The sequence below is a fragment of the Triturus cristatus genome, chromosome 6 (genome assembly GCF_964204655.1).
Source record: "Triturus cristatus chromosome 6, aTriCri1.1, whole genome shotgun sequence".
NCBI lineage: Eukaryota > Metazoa > Chordata > Amphibia > Caudata > Salamandridae > Triturus > Triturus cristatus.
The window spans coordinates 1,637,264,818-1,637,289,330 of NC_140589.1; the positions used below are offsets into that span (position 1 = coordinate 1,637,264,818).

Consider the following 24,513-nt stretch of genomic DNA (forward strand, 5'->3'; position numbering starts at 1 on the left):
GCTCAGTGGCGGCCAACCCTGGACCTGCTGAGCAGCTGCTTTCCTCTCCGCCTCTCTCCCTCCCCGGTGCTCCAGAGCATCCCCATGGGTCCCAACTCTCTGAGGCCCGGATACCGGCATTTGGCGGCCCCCGGGGGCAGGGGGATCATGATACGCTGGACCTCGAGCCCCGGGCAGCTGTCGCCATGCGACTCCCGCTGTATGCCTTTTAGCTAGTATTGCACCAAATGCCGTCACCCTGATCTTCATCCTGTGTTTTTTCCGAGTAGGGAAAGTCCCTTGGACACAATGTTGGATAGATTCGGTGGGTGATACTGTTTGCCACCCTTAATAAAGTTCCATGGCCGGTACATTGTTTTTAAAGCAGCACCCTATTTGATTACCACACATCCCTGATTGGGAATCTGAATAGATAGATTGCGTGCAGGCCATTTACCAAGCGATACTTCAGATTAATTTATTTTGCTTTAAGGTCTGGCACAAAGTCTTCATGGGGTGTTTATATAAGAGTGTAACAATGTTTACATAAATGTCAGGGTTTGTATGTGAGTGTGGATTGCGCTAACAAATAAGGAAAATATGTTCGTGAGGTGCACATGGTCTGATGTGAAGATCTGCAGCGCTCTCTGTGTATTTCGCTTTGGCTCTATGTATCTGCATTTGTTTTTAAAATAAAACATTTTACCACTTATTCAAAATGTTTTGATATTTTGGGACAAATTCCATTCCATCACATTAATATGCAGTAGAAAATCCTGAGTGGATCAGTGCATATGTCAAGTGATACATCTGGCACAGAGGATCTGTTTTTAAAACAGTCGGAAACCCTACAATGTATTTAAAATTGTACAGTGCCAACAAAAAGAAAGAGTTCCTTTTTTAAAGTTGTATCCTAAATACTTCCTTTTTGTGTATTTGTTAGGTACGAAATTCGTCTACTCTGCTGTTCAGCACCCTCATAACAAGAATATTTGGAGTTAAGAGGGGAAAGGATGAGAACTCCAAAAAAAACAGGTACGCTCCACGTGCAGCTAACATTACCTTTGAAAAAACACTAAGAGCACCAAAAACATTTCAAAATCGTGCTTACTTATGCATATTCAACATCCGCAAGATTTAAAACTGCACCCTCTTGCTGGTTTTTAAAACACCACCATTCAAGCTTTGTTAGGTGTTTGCTGCTTTATATGAGCTGCAGATATATATTTATTGGTGTGGACTTGTGTCCCTCTCTTTTTTTGTCTTTATTTTATTAAAAGAGTACCTTGCGCCATAGTGTAAAGGCCCAGAACTAATTCAATTTAAGGTAACAGGGTTAGATCACATTTGTGTTTTTTAATAAAACCTTATCTGTCTGAACAATTTCACAATAAATACTCAGAGTTCTTTTTTGATTGATTTTCTTTTCTGCCCCGAGAGTTGATTCAGCATACCATATTCCCACGGTTTTTTGCACTGAACAAGTAAGCTCTCTGCCGGTCTTTCAGACGCTGCTGGAAAGCATATATTCATATGGTTATGTATTTTGCCATTTGAATTGCACCAACATGCTGGATGTCTCCTCTTAGATCACTTGCCAACTAGTGACTTAAATATCATACACTGTGCACGCCACTATTATGCGAAAAGCTTAGAGACTGATGGAAAACACATTGTGAGTAAAACTCTGTTTTACTTACAAAGCTCCTACATTTTCCTGGCAGTACCTTCTATGGGGTAGCTTTCCTCAGTGACGAATCCATTTAGAACATGTTGAGATTACAATATGACCTCTGGCTTTGCATCACTGTGTCTGGCATGAAATTAGTCTTTAAAATTGTGATTGCTTGTGAACTTGACAGAAATTAGGCACATTATGTATTGCTATGAACTTAGTCAAACATGCATTTGTTAGAAGACTTGTATAATCTGAAGCATAAGTTTTGAAGTAACTGGCGTGTATGATCTAAGGAGTACATTTTAAAGTAATTAACAAGTAAAAGATTTGCCCCTGTTAATGAATTGGTATTGATGTGTAACGATATTAAACGATGCATCTAAATGTTTTCTTGCGCTCTGTGAGAACAAATGTACTCTGGAAAATTAAGAAACTATGTCCTGCTTCTCCTCCTGCAACTTTGTGCACCTTTCTCGTGGAGGGTTTTGTATCTGAGCACATGCTGGTTAAGGAAGCCAATTTGTCATATTATTGTATTCTGAGAAACTCAAATGCCATAGGACTGGTTTTGTAACTGCCCTCTGCTGTGCCATCCCCATTTCTTATCAGGCGCAGGTAAGAGCAGTGGGGCAGGCAGCAAAGGGGGAGAACGTTGACAGACGACAGAATAAAGAAACAAAACTAAAAAACAAAGAAAACCACTTACATTGCGCTTACCGCATCGCCGACTCAACGATGCGGCGAGCGCATGGTAAGTGGCTTTCTTTATTTTTTTTATTTTTTTTCCCAATTCTGTCGACTTACTCCCCCCTGCTCACCGCTCTTACCTGAGCCAGCCGTGCCTGTTCCTTATCCTCCTGTGGTACAGTCAGTGCCAGTTTGCACTTATAGATACAATGGTAGTGATATTTCCTCTCTGCCATGGAAAGGCTTGTTTGGAATTCAGCACTGCTAAAATTGAGTATTTCTTAATAGATTAGATAAGTTAAGATATATTATGTCTTAATAGATATGTTAAGATATATTATGATAATACATTTGATCTGCAGTTTGGGCAGGTCATATTTTGGTTAGCATTCTTCAATAATTTGTCAAAAGGCACACTCTTTAAATCTGGTAATGTTAAATAGAGAAAACGCTCTGAATGTGTTTTAAATTAATAATCACAATATTCACAATCATGATCCCACGTGTAACTAACTCTGAATAAATCATCAATATTTGCATCTTCTTCTTCTAAAACTCCAAACATGACCATAATAATTTCTTGTGCATCTTGTTGACTGCTGAGAGTAAACATTACAGATCCACTACATATACACAAAAGATCTTGAATACCTTAAGCAGAATGTGTCACAGTTCTGTCAGTCAGTAACACTGGAGCAAGTGATACAGTGCAGAACACAATCTCCTATCTGGCTTTTGTTGAATTTGGTTGACTAAATGTGGTAAATCAAACAGTGCATTGAGAATAACATTTGCATAGCAGTTGACACCTGAACTGTTTTCCAACTGATTACCTACAATATCTGTCATTTTGCTCTTTTCTCCTCTTAATAGCTTCTAAATTGTCCTTGTGTTCTTTTTTTGTTTCAGTAACTGTACACTCTTTTGTAATCTTCTGTTTTAGACCGATTGTCTGTTTCTGATAAACAGGGTATTGGCCTAAATGAGTGGCGTATACACTTCTTAACCGATTGTACTCTCTTACACAGCTTGCATCAGCACTAACTTTCTGTATAGTAAAATCAATGAAACACAAACCAGACAATGTTCTAACTCCTGAGAATGCTACATATGACATTCCTTCTTTTAATACAGTACTTCTGATATTAACAAAAGCTGCATCTACTCTTTAACCTTGTGATTTATGGACAGTTACAGAATACGCTAGAGACAGTGGGAACTGCTGGTGGCGCACAAATAAGTCTTTCTCTAACAAAAAACGTACAACACAGCGGTCAATCTGCTTCACGCCATCACTCTGATCAAATTTTATGGCCAAGTATTAAACCTAATTTCTATTTGGGAAATTAATAAAATCAACGACTTTACCAATTGCAGCATTTACTAACCCGTCCTCTACATTTAAATTACGGTGAAAAATTCCTCTACAGTTTTTGCTGACACATTAAATCTTTTCTAATCCTGCAGTTTTCGAGACAGACCTCTCCAAAGCATCCAATTTTGCTTGTAGTTTATCTGTGAGTAGTATTGTGAAACCCTGATGTTCCGTTTTATCAATAGTTGTAATTCCAAAAATATATTTTCTCCAGTTGTAGTAATTGTTCATTAAAATTGGATCGCTATTGAAGTTTTGGCATTAAACAAACTATAGATTTCTGTTCATCAGTGAACTTGTCCATTAGTTCAGCTGGTGTAATATTAAATGGATATAGTTTCTTGATAAGACGACTTTCCAAAGCATGTTTACCCTCTTTTGTTAAAACTCCTATTCTAATGTCCCTCTGTATATCTGCATATTTCACATCAGATGCTTGATGCATATTGGTCACTAGTTCCTTGTATTCAAAGTGTAACCAAATATTGACATTGCAAATACTCCCCAGAGAATTTTATGTTTCATTTTGCACAATTGTTTCTAAAACAGGTTGTCCTATTACGGGGGTGAGTTGCAGTAGGTCACCAAATACAATTAAATGGTTTCTTCCAAAGAGCACATCGTAGTTTGTTCTTAAAATCTGCTGCATTCTAAAGTGTATGAAAGCAAGCATTATGTTGGATACAATGCTGACCTCATCAATGATTCAAAGCTTCAGTTTCTTCAATACTCTTGATACCTCATGGCGAGCTTCACCAGATGGTTTCTGGTATTCCAGTTTATTATCAAGTTGAACATGTGAAATGGAATGGAATGGAATGGAATGAGGATTTGTAAAGCGCGTTGGCTACCCAGGGGCGTCCCAGCGCTGTAAAGAGCTTGAGCTGAGCTGGATAGGCTGGAATAGGGGGGGCTTGGTGAAGTTTTAAACCGAAGTTATGCTGAATAGCCAGGTTTTAAGAATCTTCCGGAAGGTGAGAAGGTTGGGTTCAGACCTGATATGGAAGGGGAGGGAGTTCCAGATCCTGGCTAGGTTGTAGGAGAGCGAGCGGCCTCCGCATTTGGCCTTCCTGATGCGTGGTACTGAGGCGAGGTGGGAGGTCGCAGATCTGAGAGAACGGGTGGGCTGGTAGGCTTTCACAAGGGGGGAGTTGATGGAGGGACCTGTTCCCCAGTAAGAGCGGTGTGCGATGCACATGCTCTTAAATTCAATTCTGGATCTCACCGGGAGCCAGTGAAGATCTCTCAGTCTGGCTCTTACTGAGGTTCGGCGGGGAATATCCAGGAGAATTCTTGCCGCACAGTTCTGAATGACCTGGAGTTTGTTGAGTGTGGATTGAGGTGCTCCAAGATATAAGGCGTTTCCACAGTCGAGGCGGGAGAGGATCAATCCTTGAACCATAATTCGTCTCGAGTGGAATGGAAGGAGAGGAAGGATTTTACGAAGCAGTCTCATCAGCTCGAAACAGGTGGCAGCGAGCTTGGTGGCCTGATGGTTAAAGGAAAGAGTGTGGTCAAGCCAGATGCCTAGGTTCTTGATTTGCTCCTTGGGTTGCGGGGGACTCCCTAAACAGAGAGGCCAGATAGGGTCAATGGTTTTTGCGATGTTATTTCCAAGGAGCATTATCTCTGTTTTGTCCCGTTAAGTTTAAGACAAGAGCCAGATATCCAGGTAGCAACTGCTTCCAAGCATTTGTGTAAACTGTGATAAGAGTTAAGGGGGGGTCCAGCGCTACCACTAGCTGTGTGTCGTCCGCGTAAGTAACGATCTTCACCCCAAATGGACAGACAACATCAGCTAGGGGGCGTAGATAGACATTAAAAAGGGTAGGGCTCAGGGAGGAGCCCTGAGGCACTCCACAATTAAGAGGTCTACTGGCAGAGGTGAAATCCCTCTCAAAAACCCTGAAGGATCTATCTGTCAGAAAAGATCTCATCCATCTGAGTGCAGTCCCTGACAATCCTATTCCTTCTAACTGATGGAGAAGGATATTATGATTAACAGTGTCGAAGGCGGCACTTAGGTCGAGTAGGACGATGGCCGTGGACCCGCCATCGTCCAAGATCCTTCTTGCCTCCTCCGTCACTGCAATCAATGCCGTCTCCGTTCCGTGACGGGGCCTGAAGCCGGTATGGGAGAGATCTAGTATGTTATTGGCTTCCAGGAAGTCAGTGAGAACGGAGTTGACATGCTTCTCGAGAAGCTTACTGAGCCATGGTAGAAGGGAGATGGGTCGGTAGTTGGCGGGGTTAGATTGGTCGAGACTAGGTTTTTTTAATAGAGCTTTGACCATTGCTCTTTTACATAGAGGAGGGACAGTACCCGTATGGAGTGAGGAGTTGAGCAGGTCTAGAACAGTGGGCGAGATCTGATGGGTGATCTGGGTGAGAGTACTGGGAGGAGCTGGGTCGGTGGGTGATCCAGATTTAACCTGTCCCATAAGTTTTTCCAGTTTAGTAAGTTCTAAGGGAGGAAAGTTATTGAGAGCGTGAGGAGGAACTGTCGTGCAGCCTGAGTTGACAGAATCTGTGGGCAAAGTGACAGGGTGGGGGAAAGAAGAGTTGATGGTTTCTATTTTCTGGTAAAAAAACTCAGCTATTTCCTCACAATGGGTCTGAGTATTGTTATGATGCTTTGGTGCCTCCGGTAGTTGCAAAAGGGTCTTGGCTATTCGATAGATCTCCTTGGGTTTGGACGCGGCATTCTCAATCTTGAGTTCGAAATATTTAGCCTGAGCTAGGTGAATGTCCGCTTTGTAGTTTTTAATTGCTGTTCTATAGCTCAATTTATCTGATGGGAGGTAGCTGAGGCGCCATTTCCTCTCCAGTCGTTTACATACACGTTTGACCTCTCGTAGTTCATTCGTGTACCACGGGGATGTAGGATTGCCCCGCTTAGGATGGGAGTTTTTTAGTGGTAATACTGTATCTAGGGAGCTGGTGATCCACGTGTTATAGTTATCATTATCTTGAGTGGGGGTAGATGTGTGAGTGGGTTTGGTACCTTGTAGGAGATCCTCCCATTCAGGTAGGTGGAGTTTAGACCAATTGCGTGATCGGTAGTCATCGGGGGTTTGAGGGGGAGATGAGGAGGCAGGGTCCAAGTGAGCGGGATAAGGAAGTGATCAGACCAGGGAAGGGGAGAAGGTTTTCCAATGTGAAGGTTTTTACAGTTACTAAAGACGGGATCTAAGAGGTGTCCTTTTGAGTGAGTACGACCAGTGACACGTTGGTGCAGTTCGAGGGCGCTTAAGCTTGAGGATAGTTCTCTTGCTATAGAATCATTTGGGTCATCCAGGTGGATGTTAAGGTCACCGAGAATAGTGAAATTGGCAGCGCTAACTGCAAGACTTGCTGCTATCGAGGCAAGGTCTGAAAGAAACTGCCTTTGTGGTCCAGGCGGGCGGTATATAAGCATACCCGAGAAGGTATGTGTGGCGCTGAATTTTATAAAAAAAGGAAGACATTCACAGTCAGGGAATTTTACAGGGGTACTGGTGACCACGTAATCTGATTTGTAGATTATAGCTAGACCACCGCCAATGCCTTTTTTTCGGTCAAGGCGGAGTATTTGATAGCCAGGAGGAAGTGCTTGCACTAGATCAGGTTCAGAGTGTTCCTGTAACCATGTCTCTGTGGCGAAAAAGACGTCTGGGTTTATCTCCTCCAACAGTAGAGAGATTTCCGTAGAATGTTTAGGAAGCGAATGGCAGTTAAGCAACAGCATAGAGAATGATGTCGCTTTCTTTACGCCATGAGAGAGGTGGAAGCCACACTAATTACAAGCGGAATGTTGGGTAGAGGGATCCCAAGTGTGTAAACAGGATGGCCCAACTGTCTGGTTTAGTTGGCGAAGGAGCTGTGGGTGGTAGGTAATGGTATGGCATAATGACTGAGTAGGGGGGGTGGCCCCTGGCCCCGGTCGGTCGCGGACGGGCGCAGACGGGCTTGCCTTAGGCGCGCCTTCGGCGCGCAAACGTCGCGCCCGCTGCGCGACCGGAATATGCACATTGTTTATACCACTCCGGGGTTGTGGCCCAGGGGGCGTAGCCTAAAAAAGGGCGTGGCCTCTGCTCGTGGCACGAAGGAGAGATTGCAATGGGCGAGTAGCATCAGCGCTGGCTCTGCTGCAACTGGCAACTAGTTCCCCAAAGTAAGTGGCTTTTAAAAACACAAGTTATTCTGTGAAAAGTTTAAAAACACAAGTACATCTGTGATGAAGAGTTTTGGGAAATGTGGTTCCTCGCTCCCGGCTTCCGCCTCAGGAGCTTGACTCTAAGCTTTTACCTGGCGCCCTGAATCGGCGTCTTTAGTAGGAGTCGGCTTGGGGGCGTGGCCTAAAAAAGGGGCGTGGCCTCTGCTCGTGGCGCGAAGGAGAGATTGCAATGGGCGTGTAGCGTCAGCGCTGGCTCTGCTGCAACTGGCAACTAGTTCCCCAAAGTAAGTGGCTTTTAAAAACACAAGTTATTCTGTGACAAGTTTAAAAACACAAGTACATCTGTGATGAAGAGTTTTGGGAAATGTGGTTCCTCGCTCCCGGCTTCTGCCTCAGGAGCTTGACTCTAAGCTTTTACCTGGCGCCCTGAATCGGCGTCTTTAGTAGGAGTCGGCTTGGGGGCGTGGCCTAAAAAAGGGGCGTGGTCTCTGGTCGTGGCGCGAAGGAGAGATTGCAATGGGCGTGTAGCGTCAGCGCTGGCTCTGCTGCGACTGGCAACTAGTTTCCCCAAAGTAAGTGGCTTTTAAAAACACAAGTTATTCTGTGACAAGTTTAAAAACACAAGTACATCTGTGATGAAGAGTTTTGGGAAATGTGGTTCCTCGCTCCCGGCTTCCGACTCAGGAGCTTGACTCTAACCTTTTTTGAGGAGTCCCAGCTTAACCCAAGTCACTGTCAAGCATTCAAGACCCCCCTCCCACCCCTCATGTCTGCCCGTCCTCACTATCCTGTAGAAAGGCAAACTTTACCTGGGATATTCTGTGTACAGAGATGAAAAAAATATGCAATAATTCAAAAGTAAATATTTAATATTGGGTCTGTAGGTAACAAAAACGAACAGGGGGCAAGACCCCCACACCCCAATAAAGAAACTGCCACTGCTTGACACACTCTGGAATTTGCGCCACCAGGTAATAAGATTCAAAGTCAAGCATTGGAGATCACACTCCCCACTTTGATCCATGTAGCATTAGTAGGCGATGTAAGTAATACCTTTAATGTTATGTGCAGCTAATCCTGTTGGTGTTGTTACTAGACATGTCAAATTTGATTCTGTAGTCTTCTGTTGATAACCAATGAGAACTTTAATTTGGAAGCTTTTTCCAGTGCCAGCTAGACCACTGATCTATAGTAATATTGGTTTGCATGAAGAACAACCACACTGTTACCTCTAGTGTAGAAATCCATGCTCTATTTTATCTTTAACTTTGTTGTAGATTTCTTTTTGTTCATTGTTCAGTTCTACTAAGTGTTTGAAATCCACACTGTTCTCTTTATTGTGCTGCATTACAGTCTCCACCTCTTTCATAGCTATAGCTGCTTCATTTTGAATAATTAGTTCTCCAGGAGGATCTTGACTCACTGGTGCAGTACTTTGACTGCTTTCTGAACTCTCCTTGGCTATCTCAGCAGCAATGGTTTGTTCCTGTTAAATCTCATCTTTCGACATTTGCAGGTAGGTTGGAAAGACTGAGTATGCAATGGTGTCTTTCACAGCTTTGAAAGAGTCTTTGTAACAATCATAGTGTCCAAGTAATTCCGATTCTGAACGCCATGGCTTGAACAACAACAAAAGGGCTTCTCTCTGGTGTTTGGCAACAAAGCTTTCGGTGGCTTTCGGTGGTGTCTGACCAAACAACTCTCACATGCAAGTACTCCAAATCTTCCTTCCTCTATGTTTTCAGTTTCATTAGTTCTATATCTGTAGTTATGAAGTACATCATAGAGACACATGTTTTGAAGATGAGGACTCCTTCATGGGCAGTATGTATACAGCATGTTAGTTTTCAGATTATCTCTACTTTCTGGATTGAATTCTGTAAGATACTTTATTTCTGGGAAAGACTTTGGTACTCTGTTTCGACTGCTTGCAAGGCCTAGGCTTATCCACACAATGCCTTGGAGAACAGACTAGCTGAGCTCAACCTGTCAAAGGATTCATAGGATCCTATTTCCCTGTGGGAAAGCATTTTCAAGCTGAAGTTGTATAATTACTTGGGAAGACTCTTTTCTGAAAAAGTCTCCTCCCACATCTCTTTCATCTCTGTCTTCTCTGATTTTGTTATATATGAAGTCATGTAGCAAGCAACAGCGATGGGGTAGTCTGCAACAAATTGTAGATCTATATTTTCATTTCACAACTTTAGAATCACAGGGTTGTAGTCATTGATATACGTGGAAGCCTCTATTCTTCTCAGATTGTATGTATTTTTTGGTGATTTCCATGTCAGGGTATGTCTGACTTCCGACAAAAAGCTATTGACTCTGTTATGATCTCTGTCGAAAGACACCTGGAGCCAGGAGGTATTCTTAAGCCATCTTTATTCAGTCTCCAGTTCAGGTTACATCTGTCTCTACTCCAGCCAGCCTAGTGTGGTGCCAGCCCCACCAGGAGCAGCCTCCCTAGCTGATCAGCCCATCTTCAACTGCCAACACTCATCCACTCAGACACCCAGGCATTCCATGCATCACAGGCACACCAACATTCTATGACCATCTCACGCTCTGGCTGAGCAGCTAGTGGCAGCAGTGCTGGACTACAATGTTATTCAATTAAGTAGGATATAACATTATCCCTTTTTCTTCAACGAAAACAAAACTTGCAAATGATAAAACATGAAGGAAGAACTATCAACAAGAAAAATAAATAATAGTACAAGTCCCACGGATGCAAACATAAATCAAACATCGCAGGAGCATCAAGAAGAAAAATGAATAATAGTACAAGTCCCACGGATGCAAACTTAAATCAAACATCACAGGAGCAAGAACCATTAAAGCAAGAAAGGACGGATAAGATACATACATATGAACAGCAATATCTCCCATCCCTCCCTAAAAAGAATTAAAAACATTATGAAGCAAGCATAACATTCCCTGAAATACATTTGAAGCATTTTGCATCAACCACTGTGACGTGATGCACTACAACGAAAAAGGGTAAAAGACCCCACAAAACCAATGCCCAAAAGTATAACTAAAAGTAGCTCTAAAGATAGCATACCCTACAACTACAATCCCAAGAGAAAGGGAAACAAACAAGTATATGGATCGTCACCCATAAAAACTCCCGTGAAGGGATGTACATTAGTACTGCGCGCAACTATAACCCAACCCTGTGTGAGAGTTAACCATGAAACAATGTACATTAGTACTGCGCGCAACTATCCATGGACTAAGCCATAACCCTACCCTGTGTGAGGGTTAACCTAGGTACTCCAAACCCCTTAAAGAGGTTACATACCCCATGTAGAAGTAACCAAATATTAATACGAAAAGAGCTCTCGACCCCCTTGTGGAAGTTACGTACCCCATATTGGAATAACAACAACTAAACATAGGGCTGTTACCCACAACCTTCCCTCTTGTATGGGAACAATGTGATGACCACCCACAGGACTATGGACGCCCCAACCACTATAAAGTGAACATCTGTGGCATCACGACAAAAACATGTGCAGAAGACGACACTCTCACTTTCTTAACCCCTGAGAAATGAGAACACTGTAGCTTTATTAAACTACACACTACACCTATGTCTTTAAAGAAAATGATATGCCCACATAAAACATGCTGGTGAGTGCCCACTCATCCGAGCTGTGCTTGAACAACACTTCTCCTCCGTAAGAGAATAAATACATAACCTGTGAGAGTCACAGGGCACCTTTGTACCTGAAACATAGTCAGCAAAAACAAAGACAAACTGTGTGCAGAAAACTGGTTCTTCACCATTCCTCACAGTGTGTTCCTCAACTTGTCCTGCCAAATTCCAAACTGGTTCTACACCATTCCTCACAGAAAATTCCACGTAGTCAGACGACCCTTCAGCAAGTATTCCCTTAACAAACATTGCGTTGTCGCCGGCCGTCTAGTCGACCTTCAAAACTTTATTAATATGACAGTGGTTGGCAAGATGTATCGTGGTTGGCAAAGCGCGTCCGTGGATGACTGCAATACAGCATAGAACTTGGACATCAGCTACCAAACACAAAATGGCCGCACGTAATTCCACGACCAGCCGGATGGCTCACGGCACGTCAAGGCTCCAAATACGTACTGTCCAAAACTTGCGTGTCACAGAGGATCCCACGAAGAAAAGCACGTCATGCAGGATTCTACGAGGAGACCTGAGGTAAATCAGCGCGCGCTGTTAGAGACTCGCGCCCGGTTTTTTTAATTTAAAAACTGCAGTTAAATTAACAGTAAAGTGCTCCCAGGTAATTTCCTCTGTATATTGCCGCAGAACGAATTGACAAGGCCAATACACATAACTGTAAAAATATGCAGTACACCAACTCGGCATTCACGATGCCCGATACAGAAAAGCGTGTTGTCTGCTCCCCGCTGGACAGTGTGCACACTCCAATGTACTCCTACAACAGTGCGACAACTTCAACACACTTGCCCGTGCTGGGCCTGCAAACTCTTGAGCAAGGCCCGATAGGAGTGGATCTCCGCACCAACACAGACATGACTTAAAAGTCACACGACCCGGAGAGCCCCATGCATAGACATCCTCAAAGTTGGCGAAAACAGGGCAATACCATAGTTCCTTCTAGCAGCCTGTCGCTTTGTAGCACTTGGTATAACATCCAGAACAGAACAACTGCACGCAGATCATTATTATACTCCAATTCCTGTGAGACCTTGATTGATCATAACACAAGACCTCTATGCCCAAAACTTGTGATACCACTATGTGGTGCAAGCAAGTACAGACGTTGCTTTAGATCCTAAAATTCTGCAATTGTCCCAAAACCAAAGATTCTCCAACTGTGTACCACCATCTAAGCCTTTTTCCATAATGTCACTGTGGTCCTAGTGACGAAGTGAGTCACTGTGGTTTTGGAGACACATTAAATTGCTGCAACTGCCAATAAAGCACCTTTTTAAACAAAATATTCTCCATCTGTGCTGCCCACTTTCCGTTCTTACATCTTTATGATGAAAAATCCTAAATTGACTTTTTCTTCTTTCTGTGGCTGGAACACAAGATATGGCTGTGGTTTGACTACTCCTCCAACTCACTGTAGTCCTTCATGTGGCACACGTTGTGGCTGGAACACCAAATGCGGCTGTAGGTTAGCTACTCCTCCAACTCACTGTACTCCTTTAGATGGCTGTAGTATTCCCAGGCTGTAGTGTCCTTTGGTGATGACACTGCTCTGTGGGGCTGTCCGTTGGTGAGGACACTGGTGGGGCTGGCGCTGGCTTGCCTGGGAATTCTTTCTTAGTAGATGTAGTGGCTTGTAGGATCTCTTGTTTTCTCTTTTTTTCCTTTGAAGTTCCTTAGTTTCTGTGCTGTACCAAGAGTCTCTAGGGTCCAAGTCCGCTCGTCGCCAAAATAAATGTTATGATCTCTGTAGAAAGACACCTGGAGCCAGGAGGTATTCTTAAGCCATCTTTATTCAGTTTCCAGTTCAGGTTACATCTGTCTCTACTCCAGCCAGCCTAGTGTGGTACCAGCCCCACCAGGAGCAGCCTCCCTAGCTGCTCAGCCCATCTTCAACTGCCAACACTCATCCACTCAGACACCCAGGCATTCCATGCATCACAGGCACACCAACATTCTATGACCATCTCACGCTCTGGCTGAGCAGCTAGTGGCAGCAGTGCTGGACTACAATGTTATTCAATTAAGTAGGATATAACAGACTCTTTCTTCTGAGATGACATCTCGTGTAAAATTTACATTTCATCTGTAGTTTCACCAACAGTACTTTCCAAATCTATGAGTTTGAAACCGGAGAACTTGTCTCAGACCCTTCTCACCAACATCTTTAGGAATGACGCATGTCACATACTGTTGTATGAAAGACAAGACCGACTCATCAGTGTATGTGCCAAATTTCGTGGCATTTTTCACCCATAACAGCATGTAAATATGTGGAGCACCTCTAGCTTGGTACTCTTTGCGGCAAAAGAAATCAGTTACTTGCCCTAGCGGAGGAATAAGTTTGTTGCAGATGAAAGCCATCATCACTCGAAATCTGTGGTTCAAATATCTGCAGGATCCAGCTAGAAAAGTTCTCCTGGTGTCTTCAGATTGATGTCTTTTATATTTGACTTTGCTTCTTTCAGGAATTCAACGAGGTCATCCCATGCATACTCAGTACAACTGAGTGTTAGGAACCAAGTCGGTGTGCCTAGGTTTCTCAACAGGCATTTGAGCTCACCATGACGATGAAACCAATATTAATTGGTGCCAGTAGGCACACCATCAAATTAATCAAGTTGTATTCCGGGTTCTCATCTCTTCCTTCAACTTTGTCCATGAATTCCCTTGCAGTGATATTTTGCAGATTCTCTCCTGTATTGAGAATGTGGTTTACTGCATAAGATAGGCTTGACAAGTCGCTCTCAAATAAAAGGTGAAATATATAGGGAATACACTGGCGAAATCTAGGATCCTCTGAGTATAGTCTAGTTGATCTATACTCAGCTGCAGGTATCTGTACAGGCCTGTCATCATACCTACCTCCCATTCCTGTGGGGAAGAGATGCGGAAAACATTGAGCGTCTAAACTTGTCTCCCACAGACTCAAGGGAGCACCTCTTGCTTCTGTCATTTGAAAGAGATCAATTGCTTCACTAATAATCTCTTTAAAATGCAAAGGGTGGATACTTTAATGTTCATAAATGTCTTCTGATTGGGATCTATCCACCTTTTCAATCTGATCTCTTGATGTTGATGTGTCATCCTCTATATGTGCTACATTTTGAAGAACATCTACATATTTATAATATATTTATAATAAATATTATTTTGTGCCAGATATCATATTGCTTTAGCAACAGCTACTAGCACTTGCCATGTTTTTTTTTTACTCTTCGTAGGGACACCATTGACTAGAATAATAAGTGTTTCTTCCAAATCTTTATGCACCCCTACAGTTTCAATATTCTGCTGGAAATCTAATGGCAAGTAAACAACACTATGTTCAAGACCTTTCCATAACTCTGTTGGAGGTGACTTCCTTGTTTTTGGCTCCATACGGATTATAGCTTAGAATGGATGTATAGACTGTATAGAATTGATTCATAAACATTTAAATCTTGTAGTTCTTGAGGGGTTGGAACTAATTCTAACTTGTGGACTGCTCTAGCTGGCATTTTATTGTCCTCCAACTTGTTATAACATTCCTTACTTATAATTTGTCATGTGGAACAATAAAACGTTCCTCTACAAATAAATCAACTGCAAATTCTCACCATTTATATGTGTTGTCTTGTTCAGTTTTTTTTTTACATAATAATATAATGAGTTTGACTCTTGTAGTGAGTGCATTGACAACATATACAAACAGAGTCTGGTTTCTCTGAAGAGATTGTGGTAAATTTTCTAATGTCTTCTCAGCAGTAATATCTGTCTCCTGTTCCACTACACCTACAGATACCAAGTTTTCATTTTCCCTATACTCCTCTTTAGGACCAAAGAAACAAAACTTTTCATCATCACACACCTTTTCTACCTATTCCTCCGTACCATGCAAAATAGCTCTATTCATTTCTCCTAAACATTTGCAGGTGTTTTCATATAGTAAAGCCTCCTAACTGAAGTTCAAATTTTTGTGAGGTGTACAGCTAACATTCTGAAATGATGAAAGGTGCTTTGGCACACTTTCTTTGCTAGACATGCTAGTGAGTGTCCTTGTATGTAAGTATACTTACTTTGCCTAGATCTTATCCTTGCAAAATGCTAATTTTCTTTTTACAACTTTTGCATGGAAAGTTGCTTAGGAAACTTCTCAATACATCAGTAGATTCCTGCTGAACACTGCAAATACTTCTACATTCCCATTTGTATACATGGGCCTGTCTGCACCTTCCCTGTACCTCTTCAGCTATCATTTCCTCTACATTTCTAGCTACCATTACCTCTTTTGGAATAGGGCAACCATCCTTCATCTCATAACATCGTCCAGATTCCTCAACTGCATGCACTAATGTGTTCTGTTGGAAGTAGCTTTTTTCATTAAAGAAAGTCTCAATACAAGAAGTATGTCTCCATTCACCACTGAAAACTTTGCAAAAGTTAGTTCTATGGACAAGTCTTTTTTCTTTTGGTTTCTTCTCCTCAGACTCAACACTTTTTCATCCAGTGTCTTCATTCTGTTTAGAATCGAAATAAATAGCTTCCTCTTCAGAGCAAATGCTTTATCAACTAGACCCTCAACACGTTCCTTTTGTCTTACACCTTCTCTTCTTCTGTTATACTTCTTTATAGTTGTCATTAGATTGTGAATTACTCTACTACGGAACATGCTGACTCTGATTTCCTTAAACTGGGTCTGCCTTCTGGTTAAACTCTGTACTTTTTTGTACGATTTTTTTATTCTTCTTATCAATGACTTTTTCCCCTTTTTAAGTTGCTCGTAAACTATGTGTTCGAGGCATATGAGCTGCACATTACACACTTGTGCATAGATCGCCATCTGGTGTTGGGCCCGGATGTTTGCAGTTTGTTTTTCCTCTTGGAAAGTCTTTGGAAGTCACGAGGTCGGTGACTCCTCCTTTGGATCGTATTGCGCATGGGCTTCGGCTCCATCCTCAGATTGTTTTTTTCCGCCATCGGGCTCGGATGTGATCTTCGCGCTCTGGTTCCGAACAGCTTCCAATTCGACGGTTGACGCGCAATCCTCACCTTAAACCGCGGTATTGTTTCGATCGCGATCTCCCCCTCTCGACGCGCCTTCTGATCGGCACGGACCTTCAGTTCCAGTCGTCGACGGCGGCCTTCGGGCCTCTCCAAGCTTCGGTCCTGGCTAATGGAAAGGACTCCATTTAAAAAGTGACTTTGATGTGGGTCCAAATTCCCCCACACCGATCTCCACGAAATATGCAATCTCTGCCTCTCCCCTGAACACGAGGCTCGAGACTGTCCGGCGTGTAAGTCCTTCCGGTCCAAAAAGACTATTCGGGACCGAAGAGCCAGGAGAACTATGGCGCACTCCTCGACGACTATTCCGGACGACATCTTCGTAGAAGGCATCAACACTCCAGAGCAGTACACCGAAGAGGGCCTCGTCAGCGCTTCCGAGGCCGACGACTCAAATGTGGAGGACATCACCCCGGCGCAGAGGGTCGTGAGTACTGATTCCCCCCCCACACCCCTGCCGGCACGAAAAAAGGCTCCGGTCACGCCTTCGCCTCCGGGCCTAGGCAAGACCAAGGACACTGCTTCCAACACCCCACCTTCGGGCCCGGTGAAGAAGCCAAGCAAGCCTTCCGGCGGCTCGGGCTCAAGCCAGCCTACTTCCGGTACCAATAAACACGCTTCGGCGCCGAAAAAGAAGCCGATCCCTACATCGACACCGAGCTAAGCACCGAAGCACTCGGGGTCGAAACCCAGCTCTTCGGCACCAACAACACCTTTGGTGCCGACCAAGGCACACAAGGCCACCGGCACCGACACTTTGAGGCCGAAATCCATCTCGGCGCCGACCAAGCGTCCGAAGGTTCCCAAACCAGGTTCCAAACAACGAACCGGCACGGAAAAGCCTAAAAAGTCAACGGCCCGATTCCTTCGGCGCCGACGGACAGACCAGCCTCACCGGACTTATTTACACCGGATCCCTTGCAGAAAACACTCACCAAGGATTCAAAAACTGGACATTTTACACTTTCTTCCAAAAAGAAACATTTGGAGAAGCCTGCTCCACCTCCGCCTCCAAAGAGGAAGGACTCTGCTACCTCCCCGTTCAGAATACCTTCCCCACCTCCTCCACCTCCACCCCCTCCGCCTTCTCCACCCCAACCTCATCATTCTCCCACACCTTCTCCACAAGATGATGATCACGGGGACCCATATGATGACATAGGGGATGTCCCCCAGGACCTACCCACAGGGGACCCCACTCCTACAGGATCCCCAGACCCATGGGACGACTACAATATACCTGATATCCCCAACGTCCCACAAGATGACCTTTACCCCTCCAGGCCATCTCCACCAGAAGACTCATTGGGGTTCCACCACCTACTGCAAAGGGCAGCACACTATCACGGGGTAGACTTACATACCGACCCCGTGAAGGAAGATTTCCTCCTCGACACGTTCGACACCACACATAGGTCTACCTCCATATTATCTATGCTCAAAGGAGTGGTAAAGCATGCGCCAGATGTTTTTAAGGACCCAGTTAGAGCCAGGGTCATTAACCGGTGCATCAAGAAAAAATACAAAGCTGCCCCCACAGATCCCTCCTACATCAGAGGGCCAGCGCCACTAGACTCTCTAGTTGTATCCACTGCACGTAAAAGGGCAGATTCCCAGGCGTCAGGCGAAGCACCACCACCTGACAAAGAGTCAAAGCTACTGGATGCATCAGGGAAACGCACTGCGTCACAAGCAGCCCATATGTGGCGTATCGCCAATACTCAAGCCCTATTGGCCAGATATGACAGGGCACATTATGACGAGTTAGAGAGCATAATGCACCACCTCCCTGAGAAATATAAAGCTATGGCCAACGAACTAATTCAAGAGGGTAAGACTATCACAAACACCTCTATACGCTGTGCCTTAGATGCAGCAGACACAGCTTCCAGGGCCATCAATACAAGCGTCCTCCTGCGTCGCCATGCTTGGCTGAGAATATCAGGGTTTAAACCGGAAGTACAAGCCTCCATCCTTAACCATCCCTTTGACCAGGAACATCTATTTGGCCCAAAGATAGGTGAGGCCCTAGAAAAAATGAAGAAAGATACGGATACGGCGAAGTCCATGGGAGCCTTACAGTCACACCCTCCTAGACGCTCCTTTCGCCGCTCTTCCTTTCGCAGTACATCTAGAGGCTACTCCTCAGATACCGCGTTCACTTCATAAAAATCCCCCACTCAGTCCACCTTCACGAGGGGTTATCAAAGAGGCGGCTATAGGGCAAAACAAACAACGCCCGCTCTGCCACAACACCTACCCAATGACTTCCCCCCACTCCCCCCAGACCATTCCACTCCGGTCGGGGGCAGACTCCAACATTTCCTTCCCGTCTGGGCTACCATCACCTCAGACAAATGGGTGACACAAATAATTCAATCAGGCTACTGCCTAGAACTAATATCTACCCCCCCAAACATTCCACCCAGGCAGCGCCCAATGTCACAAGAACATTTAATACTCCTAAAGCAGGAGGTAGTCTCCCTCCTACAAAAACAGGCAATACAACCCGTTCCTACCAACCAACAAAACATGGGAGTCTACTCCCTATATTTTCTCATATCAAAAAGGGACGAGACTCTGCGGCCCATCCTAGATCTCCGGCCCCTAAACACGTATATACACTCCGACCATTTTCATATGGTAACGCTTCAGCAGGTACTTCCGCTCCTCTCCCAAAACGACTTTTTGACCACCCTAGATCTAAAAAAAGCGTATTTTCACATTCCGGTGCACAAAGCTCACCGCAAGTACCTCAGATTTGTAGTGGACGGACAACACTTCCAATTCAAGGTGCTCCTGTTCGGAGTCACAACAGCGCCAAGGGTATTCACCAAGTGCCTAGCAGTGGTAGCAGCACATTTACGAAGACAACACATCCACGTCTTCCCATACTTAGACGACTGGCTAATAAAAGCCGGGTCGTACAATCAGTGTGTTCAACACACATCTACCACCATTCAATTACTCCACCAGCTGGGCTTCACAGTAAACCACCAGAAGTCCCATCTCCTACCATCCCACATAAAACAATACCTCGGTGCCACCATAGACACCTCAAGAGCACTAGCCTACCCCAATCCAGCCAGGATTGCAAGCATTCAAGCTCTACGCGCAAAATTCGCACTACAACACTCCCTTCCAGCTTGAGTGTTTATGCAACTAATAGGGATGATGGCCTCTTGCATTTTCATAGTGCCTCACGCAAGACTACAGATGCGTCCTCTCCAAGAGTGCTTAGCGCGCCAATGGAACCAGGCCAAGGGTCAATTAACAGATCTGGTGTTGGTAGACGGTCGCACACATCGCTCTCTGCAGTGATGGAACACCACAAACCTTTCCAAAGGTCGACCGTTCCTGGACCCGGTTCCTCAAATAGTACTGACAACGGACGCATCGCTCTCCGGCTGGGGAGCTCATCTACTACATCTCACCACACAGGGCAAGTGGACACCTCAACAAAAGTTACTCCATATCAACCATCTGGAGTTACTAGCAATTTTCTTAGCCCTAAAATCTTTCCAAACTCAAATTTCAGGCAAGGCAGTCCTGATCCGAACAGACAACATGACAGCCATGTATTATATCCAAAAACAAGGCGGCACACACTCTCCACAGCTCTCTCACCTAGCACAGAGCATATGGAGATGGGCGATACCCCAGAAAATCTTTCTCCTAGCTCAGCATGTCCCAGGAGTCCAAAACACAGTGGAAGATCTGCTCAGCAGACAGACACAACAGATCCATGAGTGGGAGCTATACCCGCAAGTTCTTCACCCATACTTTCAAATGTGGGGGCATCCACAGATAGACCTCTGCGCCACCCACAAAAAAACGCCAAATGCCCAAGCTTCGCCACCAGATACCCACACCCATTGTCCAAAGGAAATGCGATATGGATGAACTGGTCAGGCAAATTTGCGTACGCTTTTCCGCCTCTCCCACTCATTCCACTAGTGGTGTGCAAACTACGACAACACTCCCTCACACTAATCCTAGTAGCTCCAACGTGGGCCAGACAACCGTGGTATACCACACTGCTGGAACTATCTGTAGTGCCGCATCAAAAACGACACCTCTCTCCACACCTCTTAACCCAGAACCATGGAGAGATCAAACACCCGGACCCAGCGCAGCTCAACCTTGCGTTCTAGCTCCTGAAATCTTAGAATTCGGGTACCTAAATCTTCCCCCTGACTGTATGAACGTCATCAGAGAAGCTAGAAGACCTACCACTAGAGCGTGCTACGCCGCCAAGTGGAAACGTTTTGTTGTTTATTGCCATAACAACACCATCAATCCACTGGACGTGTCCATTCAACACATAATAGGCTACTTACTCCACCTACAAAGGTGCAATCTAGCCTATACGTTCATTAGACTACACCTCGCAGCTATTGCAGCTTATCTACAAAACAGGCAACATCTCTCACTCTTCAGAGTACCTGCCATTAAAGCCTTCATGGAAGGCCTTAAAAGAATAATTCCCCCCAGAGTGCCACCCTCACCTGTGTGGAACTTAAATATCGGTCTCACAAGGCTAATGGGGCCTCCCTTCGAACCTCTCCATAAATGCGAACTACAGTTCCTAACATGGAAAACTGCTTTTCTTGTAGCCATCACTTCCCTTAGAAGGGTCAGTAAGATACAAGCACTTATCATTCAAGAACCCTTTCTCCAAATGCACCATAACAAAGTTGTTCTCCGTACCAACCCAAAATTCCTCCCTAAAGTCATTTCTCCCTTTCACCTAAACCAAACAGTAGAACTACCAGTATTTTTCTCGCAACCACAGACCGTTGCAGAAAGGGCTCTTCACACACTGGATGTGAAACGAGCCTTACTCTACTACATTCAGAGAACACAACCTTTCCGTAAGACCAAACAACTGTTTGTTTCTTTCTCTCCACCACACAAAGGTAACCCCATCTCAAAATCGGGGATAGCTAGGTGGATTGTAAAATGCATTTAAATCTGCTACCATAAAGCAAAGCGAACGCTATCCATTCCCCCGAAAGCCCATTCTACACGAAAAATAGGGGCTTCCATGGCATTCTTAGGGAACATCCCATTAGATGATATCTGCAAGGCAGCTACATGGTCTACACCACACACTTTCACCAAACACTATTGTGTAGATGTGCAAACTAAGCAACAAGCTACTGTGGGCCAGGCTGTACTCAAAACATTATTTCAAACCACTGCAACAGATAAGGGTGGTCGCCGCTAACGGTGGGTACTGCTATATAATCTATGCACAAGTGTGTAATCTGCAGCTCATATGCCTCGAACGGAATATGCTATTTACCAGTATGCATCTGTTCTTGGCATGTAGAGCTGCAGATCTACACACGCCCCCCGCCTCCCCGGCTACCTTTATCTGTTCCAGTTTATCTTATTTAGATAGCACACACATGGGCATCTTCACTGTTACTACTACGCTCCATCTTTCCCTGCTGGCGAAAAACAATCTGAGAATGGAGCCGAAGCCCATGTGCAATACGATCCAAAGGAGGAGTCACCAACCTCGTGACTTCCAAAGACTTTCCAAGAGGAAAAACAAACTGCAAACATCCGGGCCCAACACCAGATGGCGATCTATGCACAAGTGTGTAGATCTGCAGCTCTATATGCCAAGAACAGATGCATACTGGTAAGTAGCATATTCCTTTTTATTTACTTGATTTTCCACTCTTTCCAATAGTGCAGATACAATTTTAAGAAATGTCTTTGTCCTCTTACCAGCAGCTCTTTTCTCTTTCACCACTTTTGCCACATTTTGCCCCTTTTGTTTCTCAGTTGTGAGGACATAATATATCCTTGTCTCAGTTTTTTTCCCCACTTTTAGATGGCAATGTAACTGTCTGTAGTTAAGTAGAAATTGATGTCTGAAAAGAAAAACATATATATTTAGGTTTTTCATTATGTAGTATCGATACTGAAGTAACAATATAAACAGTTATATTATTGTAATATCGCTGGTATTACTCTATTATTTTTTTTTTGTATGTCTCTGTGTCTTTCGCTGTATCTCTGTATATATTAGTTTCTTAGTGGGTATCCTAGTATATCCATTACTGTGTTTCTACCCATGTTTAAAGGAGTGCTTGGCTACATACATAACTAGAGTGTCTCATACTTTGTTACATATCTCATTTTCTCTATGAGACCAGCCATAGGATGTATACATAAATGTGCTAGTATGTTACTCCTTGTTTTAGTAGTTCTATAGCTGTCTAACTGAGTATGTAAGTGGCTGAAAGAATTTATCAGTGACTTTGTTAGGGGTAATACGAGTATGTAGTTGTCTGTCCAACTACCTTTTATACTGCTGGTTACATATGTGAGTGAATGTAGAAGTCCGTCTTTCGCCCTGAGAGAAGGTCAGAGAGAAGCTCAATGGTTTGTGAACATGTTTGTCAGTTCCTTTATGGGTGGTATATTTTATGTACTGCTTGGCATAGGGGTCTGGAACTGTATGACTAAGTTACTAATACTCAAAAGGTCAGCTCACACTTTTTAAAGCATAAAACATTGTGCTTAATGGCATACCTACAGCATATCTCAGAGGTGTGTTATGTGTAGTAAAACGTGGGTTTGGTACTTGGGAAACAGCTATTACATGCCAAGTTAAGCTTGCAGTCAAAGTGCACAGACAGAGTCTGCACTGGTAGGTATCGCCCATGTTTGAAGGACTATTTCTCTGCGTGGTTGAGAAAGTTCTGTCAGTACTTGTCTACATATCTGAGTGAGTGTAGGAGTACACCTGTAGCAGTGCCATGAGATGTTTAAGTAAATGTGCTAAAACAGACAGTATGTAACTGTCTGTTTTAGTACCTCTATGGCTCTCTAAATGTGTATGCAAGTGGCTGAACAAATACCTCAGTGCCTGTGTTAAGGAATTTAGGGAATAGAGGCCTATATACGTGTGACTTTAACTACCTTTGAGTCTGCTGCATGCATAAGTAGTTTCTGGGTAAGTGACTGAATGTATATGTGCTTCTGTAGCTGTCCGACTAGGTGAGAAAGAAACTTTATGATATTGTGAACATGTATGTCAGTTGCTTTAGGGGTGACATACTCTATGTAGTACTTTGCATTGGGGCCTGCATTAACCACACGGTGGATCTAACAAGTGATGCCAACAACCTAGAAACACTCAGGTATTACATCTAATCACCTGTCACAGACTGGTGAGGTTTGATATGTGTAGTACTTTCTTATTCAGTAAGCCTCTTGGCTCAGCTTAAGGTCATTGCTTCAGAAAGAGGCTAGATATAACCGCAGCTATTTATAGCCGGTCCCTGGGCGTTGCCTGATTGCGTTACAAACGCATGCTTGGAACGCGTGCAAAGGATGTTGCTGCAGATTCAAGAAACGCGTGGTTGTCTGGAAGCTGGTTTCCTGGCAACCATTGCAAACACATACTCGCACATTTATCCGGCGAGTGTGAAGGGCTAAGAAATAAATAGTAGAAAATAACAATGTCCAAAATAAAATTAAAATAAAACCTGTGGGCATGTCAAACGGGCCCACAACCCTCCTATGTGCAAAAACCATTGTACTGGATGCAGCTCCATGCTTTTACAATATACAACAAATCAGGAACTAGAATGTCACAAGTCAGGAACATGATTGAACACGAGATGTATAAGCAATCTGTGAAAGGTGTACCTGATTATATGGGCTTTACATGATTAAAGGTTTTACCCTGTGCGCATTGGCATATTACACAAGACAGTAAGCCTGCTGCTGTGCGTTGAAACCTGACAATCAGTGTCTGAGTGCATCTGTGAGTGAGTGCATGATGTTCTAAGTGGGGTTGTGTGTGGGTGCATGAGTGTCTGAGTGGGTTTGTGACTTGGGTGCATTCGTTTTTGAGTGGGTGTGTGCGTGACATCACAGACTGAGTGGTTCTG

At 44.1% G+C, this 24,513-nt stretch overlaps 1 protein-coding gene across 6 annotated transcripts in view; it reads left to right on the top strand.

Moving 5' to 3' along the window:
- The window catches only part of THADA (THADA armadillo repeat containing), a 1,526,823-nt gene that overhangs the window by 576,683 nt on the left and 925,627 nt on the right, over positions 1-24,513 (top strand). For all 6 annotated transcript variants that reach the window (XM_085612787.1, XM_085612792.1, XM_085612789.1 and 3 more), the window contains one exon: positions 923-1,014. In XM_085612787.1, the coding sequence (XP_085468913.1) occupies positions 923-1,014 (92 nt within the window). The remainder of the gene's footprint in view (positions 1-922; positions 1,015-24,513) is intronic.